Here is a 10956-nt window from a genome sequence, read left to right as displayed (position 1 = left end):
TGAAAATAGAACAAAAGTTATAGATAAAATCAAGAGTTGATTTTTGTGATTTATTTCAATCATTAAATATTTAAAGTCTCTTTTTAAAACTTGTTTTATTAGTTTTAATCTTTTAACTTTATGCATCAAGGAAAAATTACATTATATTCAACGGTCTTTGACTTGAAGAAATGTGTTTAACATTTAAACCTATTTCCTGCATATAAAATAACAATATTTGTGTTTACGTTCACTCCTTCAAATAGATGCAAGTAAAATACAGCAGGAACGTGTTACCTCACCATACATCTGTCTCCTTTCCTCACCTCCTGCTGAGGACTAGGGAAAAGAGAAGTGGAACGACCTCACACTCTCTCTCCTTGACGGTGTGAGGATGTCCGCCGTGTTGAAACTACAAACGTGCATCGTCCTCTGTCTCAGCGTGTTCTATTGTTTGGTGGAGGTCATATGAACGAGAACAGCCTGTGTAAACGTCCTGCACCACAGAGGCGGGAATTTTAAAGCCGGAGGAACATTTGGGTCCGATTTACTGCCTCACAGAGAAAAACAGAGTCTGTGCTGACAGCTGTGAACAGCAGCACTTTGGGCCTTATGCACGTGTTTATTTCACTCCCAGGAGAGAATTTTAAACGTCACTTCAAACTCTGTCACACACAGGTTACTGCAAACTGCACGAAATCTGCCAGTGCGTCACATTGTCTCAATATTGCCCTGTGCTATTCAAACTAAGTGCTGCACACATTCATGCATGTGCCACAGTAACCATAGTAACAGAGTTCAGTTTGTAATGATGCAGCTCTCCTCGGGATAAATCGGAGCTCCATCCAAGTCCTAATCCTGAGACCTTTGCACGGTGCTCAGAAGTATTTCTTCTATCAGACTGATTCTCCTGAACATGAGCTCACACTGCATTATTTTTGGTTAGTAGGCTCTTCTGTGTTTTTGAGTCACATATTCTCTCTGCTGATTCTTACTGAAGCCAACTGGCTGCATTTCTGTATATAAATTACAATACAACTATAAAATGAAATCCATATCATGTTCTTATATCTTCCTGCTGTGGAGGTCGTTCCCTGTAAAATTCCTCCATCATCACTGATCCCAGCTGACCTGAAGTAAACAGACTGTAACACAACAAAAGTCATTACTAATGAACGCTCTTCATGCAGGAACCACTCAACAGGAAATAGTTTGTATTCCAGCAGTGTGACGTTCAGGGTTCAGCTGCTGATAAAAACTAGAAATACATCAGCACCTTATGGCTGAAATGGAAAATGGAACGTTATGATGAACGTTTACATGATCTGCTCTGCTTTGGTTATGTTTTTCATGAATGGTCGGATGGGATGGCGTTTTCTCCTCTCCTTTCATCAAGGATGCTTTGGTGTATCCTACTCTAAAGGGAGCACTAAAGCTCCTTTCCATGGAGTTTGGAGAGGTGGAACAGCTCCGATCATGGTCACGTATCTCAGTGAGGAACACGCCCACAGTTTCTGCTGAAGTCATCGTTACAGCGAGCGACGCTGGTTTCAGCCTGATGATTGTAATATTCTGTCTCAAACTTATGAATAACGTGTTCATAATCTGCTTCGTGAGCCACCATTATCTTTATTGCCGCTCGTCCATTTCAACATAAAACACACCCACTTTCGTGACAGCAAACACTCCCCGTTGCCACTACGGTGGACCACAAGGGACAGTAAGCACGGAGTGCAAACATTATCAGCAATACAACATCTCCCTTTTTTTTTAGATGCCCACCAGTGACACAGCTGGTATACATTTCAAAATAGAACATCCCGAACCTGAGGATAAGGAACAGTTTTTCAACATTGCCATGTGTAAAATTACTGCGGCCTAAACTAACAACAACAATGCGATGTGGGATATGCACTCATTAGTACATGGACATTTGACATGTTTCCTTTTTGTTTTTTGTTAGGGCAGCGATCCGCCTACACCCTTTACATCACAGGTCAAGAATAACCCTCGGTTTGACCACTCGTCCTGATCTGGTGGTCAGTGCAGGGCTAGTGTCCATGGTTGGTGTTGTAGTGTCTCTAGATAGTGACAGGGGCTCTGCTTGTTGTTGAGCCGCACTATCTGGCTGGGTTACCAGATCGGATGTTGGTGCTGAAGGTGCCGGTGACGCCTTGGCGCCTCTCAGGTGCCGTCGGTTACGCCGTATAGTCTGTCCCTCGCCAGTGCGGATCACGAAAGAGCGGGCAGTCTCTGCAGGTCGGATGATGACAGCCGGTTTCCAGGCTCCGGACTCGTGCTGAAAGCGAATGTGGTCCCCCTGCTGCAGCCTCGGTAGTGGTGTGGCGCTGCGATTGTAGTAACGCCTCTGATGCTCTTGTCTTTCCATCCGTGTTTTTTGCACAACCGTCGGGCTTATGATGCGAGGTACCAGGTGGCATCCAGTAACAGGAAGCACTGAGCGTAGACGTCGACTCATGAGGAGCTGCGCGGGTGACCTGAAGCTGTCGACTGGCGTGTTCCTTTGCTCCAATAGGGACAGGTAGGGATCTACTCCCTGAGCATGAGCTTTATCCAGAACTGATTTGGCCGTCTTGACTGTTCTTTCGGCAAGGCCGTTGCTTTGCGGGTACAAAGGACTTGAGGTCGTGTGGACAAAGTCCCATGTGACTGCAAAATCCTTGAACTCTCGAGAGCTGTATTGTGGGCCGTTATCTGAGATAAGCGTCTCTGGTATACCATGTCTGGCGAATATGGCCTTGAGCTTTTTGATGACGGACCCTGCAGTGGTAGAGAATAGCCTTTCGACCTCAAAGTAGCGGCTGTAGTAGTCCACAACTACCAAGTAGTCCTGTCCACGCCATGTGAAGAGATCTGAGGCCACTGCCTGCCATGGTCTCTCAGGGATCTGGTGTGGGATGAGAGGTTCTTTGGAATTCGCCGCGCGCCTCTCCTGACATATGGAACAGTTTTCCACCGTGGCAGCTATGTCCTTGCCCATGCCTGGCCAGAAGAGGGCGTCCCTTGCTCTCTGCTTACTCCTCTCAATCCCCATGTGCCCAGTGTGGATTCTCTCCAGCATGTTGTTTCTTAGGGCTGTTGGCACTATAATTTTGTCACCTTTAAAGATGATGCCATGGGAGTGTGAAATTTCATCTCTGAAAGTCCAGAAGTCCAAAAGGGTTTTGGGGCATTTTTTTCTGTCCTCAGGCCAGCCATCCTGCACAGTTTGCTTCAGCAGGGTGAGCTGCGGGTCGCATCCTGTTGCAGCCTGTATCTCTGAGAGTTTTTTGTCACTTACTGGGAGGCTGTTTATCACCGAGTGGATCTGGTCCTCCATGCCTTCACTCAGCGTGCTGTCTTGGTCGGGCAATGGTTTCCTGGACAGTGTGTCGGCCACAGGTATGTCTTTTCCGGGCCAGTGCACGATCTCTATGTCGTATCTCTGCAGCTGTAACAGCATGCGCTGCAGACGAGCAGGGGCTACAGAGATTGGTTTCTTCAGTATGTGCTCCAACGGCTTGTGGTCCGACTCTACGATGACTCTCCTGCCGTATATGTACGTGTGGAAACGCTTGCATCCAAACAGCACTGCAAAGAGCTCTTTTTCGATCTGTGCATAGTTGACTTCTGTTAGGGTCAGTGTCTTTGAAGCATATGCTATTGGATGTCCGTCCTGCATTAACACAGCTCCCAAACCATACTTTGATGCATCTACCTGTAGCCGTAGCTCCTTGGTCGTGTCGTAGTATGCCAGTATGGGGCCTGGTTCTCTGGTTATGAGATCTTTCATTTGCTGGAAGACTCTGTCGTGGGTCTGATCCCAGATGAACTCTGAGTCTTGTTTGAGCAGCTGACGCAGCGGTGCGTTCACCTCTGATAGTCGTGGTGCGAATCTGGACAGGTAGTTCGCCATTCCAAGGATTGTCTCAAGCTCATTCTTATTCTCAGGAGGTGGCATGTCCTTTATGGCCTGCAGTTTCTTTGGGTCTGGCTGGATGCCCTCCCGGGTGAGTTTGTGTCCAAAGTAGCTCACTTCTGTGGCGCCTATGACACATTTCTCTGGACTGAGACGTACTCCTCGCTCTCGTGTGCGCTCAAGCATGGAACGGAGGTTCTCGTCGTGTTCCTCCTTTGTCCTGCCAAACACGAGGATGTCATCCACGATGGCTGCCACTCCATTGAGCCCTTCATACGTCTCATCGATTTTCCTTTGGAAAATGTCCTGTGCTGATATTATCCCAAAAGGAAGGCGCAGAAAACGGTACCTGCCAAAGGTCGTGTTGAAGGTGGTGAGGAGCGATGACTTGGTGGTTAGTTGGATGGCCCAATAGCCTGAGCGAGCATCCATGACACTGAAGTACTGTGCTCCTGCCAGCTTTGGTGTGATGTCATCCAATGTTGGAAGCGGGTAATGAGGTCTTTTGATGGCTTTGTTTAATTCGCGAGGATCGAGGCATACTCTGAGCTTCCCAGTACGCTTCTCTGCGACCACCAGTCCGTTTACCCATTCTGTGGGTTCTTTTACTTTGATGATTATGCCGTTTTTCTCCATGTCATCCAACTCCCGTTTCAGTCGTTCCCGCAGTGTGAAAGGGATCCTCCGGGGGGGGCACACAACGGGCATGGCGTCTGGGTCAATGTGTAAGTCGCATTCTCCTGGGAATTTCCCTATGCCCTCGAACACATCGGCAAACTCCTCCATGACATTTGTGATCTGTACTGACATGACCAGCTTGACTAGGTTTAGATCCAGGCATGCTCTCAACCCTAAGATGGGGGGTGCTGCAGTGTCTACTATGTCAAATGTCAGCATCTTGTGAATGCCTTTCCACCTGCACTTCAACTGGCATGTGCCCTTGATGTTGAGTTTTTCTCCTCCATAGCCAGATAGTGTGCGTGTGGGCGGTGCCAAGCTAACCTGCTTAAAACACTTCTTAAACAATCGGGCAGGGATGACGTTAGCAGTGGCTCCTGTGTCAAGCTTAAAACTCACGGTGTGATGCAGTGAGCCTACTTCTACGTCGGCGTAAGCCTGTTCATCGGCCTCCCCTTCGTTGCACTTTGTTATGGAATCTATGAATAGCTCCGCTTCATCGCTTGGAGTGTCAGGGTTGATAGAGTACACTGGGTTGGGTTGGTGTGGTGCTTGTGAACGGCATGCTTTGGCAAAGTGGTTCATTTTATTGCACTTTTTGCACCTCTTCCCTTTTGCAGGACACTCCTCCTTCTGGCTGTGTGCTCGTGCACATCTTCCACACACTTTTCCCATCTTATTATAATGAGGTGCCCTCCTATCTTTTTGCTGCGTACTCTGGCGCTTAGCGGATACTGCATGCGCGGGCGCTGCTCCCTGCAGGCTCGTGTGTGGGTCAACCATGGCTTTCAATTGCTCTCGTGCGATCTCATAGGAGCGTGCAATGTCTATGGCTTTTTCTAGAGTCAAATCTGACCCTTGGCTCAGCAGCTTTTCTCTGACTTGTGGTAAACTGGTTGCAAATGGTAATGGTAAATGGCCTGCATTTGTATAGCGCTTTTCTAGTCCCTAAGGACCCCAAAGCGCTTTACACTACATTCAGTCATTCACCCATTCACACACACATTCACACACAGGCGATGGCAAGCTACATTGTAGCCACAGCTGCCCTGGGGCGCACTGACAGAGGCACTGACAAAGACAATCCTGTCTCGGACCATTTCATCACTGTTAACGTAGCCACACTGCTTGACGAGTAACTTTAACTCGGTCACAAAGTGTTCAAATTAATCCCCTTCACCTTGGAGTCTTTCATTAAACTTGTATCTGGCGAAAATGGTGTTCGTTTTCGGCATGAGGTACTGTTCAAACCTGTCGAGATATGTGGTCAGCTTTTTAGCTTCTTCATCAGACAGCTGCCATGTGTTATAAATGTCCCTGCCTCTTTCTCCTACCCACAGAAGATAGCTGCACTGGGTCTCCTCGGGCTTGCCGCTTAGCGGGCCGCTAAACATTAGCTTCACATGTTGCACGAACCTCCGCCAGGCATCGGGAAGATGTCCATCCGTGGTGCAGGAACTCCCGACGAATCCATTTCGCTCTGTCGGTGGGCGTTTAGTTCGATTTACTCTGACACCATGTAATATTCTGTCTCAAACTTATGAATAACGTGTTCATAATCTGCTTCGTGAGCCACCATTATCTTTATTGCCGCTCGTCCATTTCAACATAAAACACACCCACTTTCGTGACAGCAAACACTCCCCGTTGCCACTACGGTGGACCACAAGGGACAGTAAGCACGGAGTGCAAACATTATCAGCAATACAACAATGATGACATCAGGTGTGTTGTTGTTTAAAACGGGTGCAGTGTACACCTTTTCACACTTTTAATTCTGTTCACCTGGACGCCGAGTTTTCAGTGGTGGATCTGCTCCGTCATTTCAGCCTTACCTGGATCATCGGGCATGCATCGAGACAGAGGAATGTTTTTGTACTGTTAAATAAAGTTTTGATACAAAGCTTTGATAATGAGGAAGAGTAAAATTTACATTCATCCATTTATATACTCGTCTCAGTTCTTCCTGTGGGGGCAGGAGAGTCCAGTACTGCAGTTATTTCCCACAGAGAAGAAGAGCAGCCGCCAGAGCGGAAGTGAGAAAAATCAGCGGGAGCGGAGCGGCATTTCTGTTTGAGTACCGCCGGGTTAAAGGTCACGCCGTCACCGACAAACACACACACAGCCGGGAAGAAGCTCCGAGAGCCAACTCTCTGCTAACCAGCGGCTTCCTGCTCGAGTGAGTCTCTGCTCCTGTACGGAGAGACCTTTGTGGTGAAGGCGGAACAAGCGGCTCAGCTCCGGTTACAGTCCGGTACCGCCTCACGTTGCACTGCAGCCCCTTTTCCATTTGTAGCTGCTCGGCTTTCAGGGTTTTACATTCGGTCACAGTTCCTGGTAGTGATGGGCAGATGAAGCTTCATGAAGCACTGAAGCTTTTCATCCAGTTGGTTCATCCCAGTGCAAGGCGTCTTGAAGCTTCATTTGCTCTAGTAGGCCACCTACTGGACGTAAAAATATTAGTTGGCAAGAATTTGAAGAGTGTGGCCTTTTGCACACAGCCTGTAAATGTCAACAACAAAAGGAGTGTGTAAAACATGTATATTGTAGTGATGCAGTATACTGTGTATATTTATACTGGCAGTATGGAAACGATCATTTACTGTGAGGTGAGGTGTGGTTGGGGTGTGGACAGTAGTTGTGCTTTTGTAACGTTGAGGTGTGGACAGCTACACACTGAGGCCTCAGTCCTGCCTGTTCACATTTTATTCTGTAAAAACTAAATTTTCACTGCTCTTGTGACCTTTCTAGTGGGGAGAGCATAGCTAGGATTTAATGATTTAACAAATCTTTTAAATCCTTTCTCCTCCACAATGCTAAATGGCTGAGAGTCCTCAATCAATAAAAACAAAGCACAAATATAAATATCACACACGTAACTTATTACAGTTGTATAATATTGTTATATCATTTAGTAACATTACTGCATGCTATATTATCATTGCATTTGATGGCTCACCTGGTCTTGCTCCACAATCGGTGTCCCCTTATTCTCATGCAAAGCTCTGTAGTGCCTAAGCATGGATGAGGTGTTGTTGTTATATCCCAGCTCCCTGGCACATAGCAAACACTTCACCTTGTACAAAAGTCAAGACAGCTTAACATAAATTGTATTGCACCATCAGTATTATGAAAATACATCTTCTGTAGAAATTTGTAGGCAGCACGGTGGTTAGCACTGTTGCCGCGCAGCAAGAAGGTCCTGAGTTCAATTCCACCATCAGGCCGGGGTCTTTCTGTGTGGAGTTTGCATGTTCTCCCCGTGTTTGCGTGGGTTCTCTCCGGGTACTCCGGCTTCCTCCCACCGTCCAAAGACATGCAGCTTGTGGGGATAGGTTAATTGGATAATCCAAATTGCCACTAGGTGTGAATGTGAGGGTGAATGGTTGTCTGTCCTTGTGTGTTAGCCCTGCGACAGACTGGCGACCTGTCCAGTGTACCCTGCCTTTCCCCCCATGACAGCTGGGATAGGCTCTAGCGCCCCCCGCGACCCTGAAAAGGATAAGCGGAAGCAGATGGATGGATGGATCTTCTGTAGAAATTTACATACCTTGTTGGGAGGGACATCCTCCTCTTCTTAGCTGGCTCCATTCTCTCCTGACTTTCATAAACCTCCAAACTCTCACTAACCGCAACTCTCCATCAAACACCCACATTTTGAATGGGGTCTGAGGGGTTTATATCGCTGTCATAGCTCGCGGCAAAGTTCGAACCACTTCCTGAACCAGTCACGTGGTACAGCTGGGCAGCGAGGCTTCGGACGTCATCATTTTCAGCTCCTCCCATCAATGAAGCAAGCCTCGATACGCGTATCGGGGAAACGCCCCCTCCATTACGCGACACAAGATTTGAAGCCTCGATACAGAACGTCACATCACTAGTTCCTGGTACTGTTTTAGTACCTGCTCGGACGGGTTCCAAGCGATCCGAGCAGGTATTAAACTATTACGTCATCGGACAGCATGCCACTGATTGGCTGGTCAGTGGTGTCACTCGATGGGTCATGAGAACATCTACTTCACAAAAAAACGAGAGAAATGTGTTCTGGGAATCCATCCAACCTCACAAACCATCCTACCTGTTGTTTCTGCGCATGTGCACAACACAAAATTAAGTGGCAACCCGTCCTATCTACTTAAATTTATGCTGGAATTATTGTGTGACCGCAGGAATGTACGCTAGGACGGTTTGCTCCAAGAAACAACGCCGTGCTCCCGGAATCTGACAAACAGCCCCCGCATTCGTGTCACATTTTAATTAAGCTTACACGTTGCTATAACAACGAGCACCCATATTAGATGGTACTGATTATAGTGGAAACCCAGTGGAGTCGAGTTGTGGCGAGTCGAGCAGGCACTAATGCAAAAGGGGCTAAAAAAAAAAAACTGAAAATGTTTCATACGTCTGAAAAGTGCGTCCTGTTTGGGTGCGCTTGTTTTGCAGACATGGCGGTGCAGGTGCCGTGCCTGTCGTTCCGGCAGCCGTATGCCGGCCTGGTTCTGGACGGGGTAAAGACGGTGGAAAGCCGCTGGAGGCCGCTGCTCGCTCCACTGGAGAACCAGACGCTGGCGGTCCACGTGGCTCAGCGTAACTGGGAGGGGTCGGACTGGAGGGCGGTGCTAAGCGGCCTGCTGGGGATGGACAGCGCTCAGATTGAGGCACTTCTGGAGTCCGGGGAGCGGTTTGGCCGCGGCGTGGTGGCAGGTTAGAATCCCTATTTACTCTGCCACATTTACACATCCCTGAACGAACCCTGTGGTCTCTTTTAGGATTGGTGGATGTGGGCCGGACCTGGCTTTGCCCCGCCTCCCTCCAGGGGAAGGACTTACAGTGCCTGGAGCAGTCGGCCGTGCTGATTGGTCTGCAGGAGAAGCACCTGACTAACCTGTCCAACCCTCGCTGGCTGAAGGCCCCACTGAGAGCTCCGGGAGGTCGCGACCTCTGGACCATAGAGATCCCAGCAAAACTGTTACCGTGACAACACATACGTAACCTACCCGAGCACCGAGGCCGGAGCGACTTCTCTGTCATAGTACATTGGTTTTTACAGCGGTGGCGCTGACCTCAGATCAGGTCACTGTGATGTCATCAGCACACCTGATTTTTGTGGTCGAGCGAGGTCTTCCATCTCTGAGGGTGGGGTGGGGGTCAGACCAATGATCTGAGCTCCTGGGGCCGTCGTCCCGGAGCACCAGAGGCTTCACAGCAGCTCGATAAAAGTCCAACCTGTCCAGTTCTTTGTTTCTTTGAAATGATGGAACCCGTCTAATCCCAGATTTTTCACTGCAAAATAAGTGAATGCATTTCACTCCTTAGACTTGTCCTACTCACTGTATGTTTAATTTTGTTGATGTGTGGGGGTTAAAACGGCAACTGTTGCCGGTGGGTTAATAAGGACACGTTCCAAACGTCCAGTGTTTGTGTAAGTAACCTACCTGTGGTGCTGTTATCAGGCGGCTGTATGTTACACTGAAATTAAAAGGTAATATTTTGCTATGCTTGCTGTTCTGCTCATTGTTCTCTCGCTGTTTTAGAAAACAGTCTGTGCAGAATTGTTGTAATTCAGTCACACTGGAGGGTTTTAGAGCATGAAGCCATCAGGACTTTGACTAAACCAGGATGGTAAACTGCAGAATTCATGGTTCCATCAACAAAACAAATGGATAAACACACAAACAGACCTCTAATCCAGGTAACTGCATGTTACCATGGTAACTTATCAGCAGGTATGAAACCAGCACCCGTTAACCAATCAGATCTATAAAAACCACAGTGATCAATACACATACAGTATAATTTAAACATGTATCAGGCTGAGTCAACACACCATCTGCAGATTTTCATACAACCTGTGGCGCTTTTCTCTGTGAAACAAGCGGCGGTGGATGGAGCAGCTACATCCACGTGAGCTCATCCCGAATGATGATGTCACCATAAGCAAATCCAGATAAAGAGTTCCTGGGCTGAGGGACGTCCCTCAATCACCGCGTTTCTGTTCTTGGCTGTGACGCCACTTCCTGTGTCAATAAAGGTTTAAAAAAATGACGACAGGCGACTCAGTGGGGTGGGGTGGGGGGGGGGGGGGAGTCGTCTCAGGCTTCGCTGCTCATCACAGGTCTGGACAAAGCAGTCGTTCAAACATCCATCAACCTTTGTCTCAGTGTAATCAGATTACTTACTGAACTTCAATGTCACAGCAGCTGTAATGGAAAAAAATGCCTTTATTGATTTTAGTTTCCATGGAAACAAAGAAAATCAGAGTCAGCCTCCAAAGCTCTCAAATTTTCTGCTGCTATGAATCACACTCACCCCTAACCTGCACAGGTGAGAGTTTTCTACCTGAGAGCTCAAACTGACACACTGAGGCGCTGGCCCCTCGC

The 10956-nt window shown here is 47.9% G+C and overlaps 1 protein-coding gene across 1 annotated transcript; it reads left to right on the top strand.

Moving 5' to 3' along the window:
• The first annotated feature begins 6600 nt into the window (after window positions 1–6600).
• On the top strand, window positions 6601–10069 carry LOC146668962 (protein EOLA1-like). Its single transcript, XM_085408291.1, has 3 exons — window positions 6601–6755; window positions 9020–9280; window positions 9346–10069. Exons 2-3 carry the CDS (start codon window positions 9022–9024, stop codon window positions 9552–9554), a joined length of 468 nt encoding a protein of 155 aa, XP_085264417.1. The 5' UTR covers window positions 6601–6755; window positions 9020–9021; the 3' UTR covers window positions 9555–10069.
• The last annotated feature ends 887 nt before the right edge of the window (window positions 10070–10956 follow it).

This window comes from Rhamphochromis longiceps, linkage group LG6 (genome assembly GCF_057381845.1).
Source record: "Rhamphochromis longiceps isolate RC_006_pf linkage group LG6, R_longiceps_female_GT1.1, whole genome shotgun sequence".
Taxonomy (NCBI): Eukaryota; Metazoa; Chordata; class Actinopteri; order Cichliformes; family Cichlidae; genus Rhamphochromis; species Rhamphochromis longiceps.
The sequence above is the reverse complement of the archived record's forward strand: the minus strand, read 5'-3'. Positions and strand labels throughout refer to the sequence as shown.

Coding starts and splice junctions, on each gene's coding strand:
- LOC146668962 (XM_085408291.1), top strand. CDS start 9,022: ATGGCGGTGCAGGTGCCGTGCCTGTCGTTCCGGCAGCCGTATGCCGGC. Junction 9,281..9,345: donor TGGCCGCGGCGTGGTGGCAG/GTTAGAATCCCT, acceptor GGTCTCTTTTAG/GATTGGTGGATGTGGGCCGG.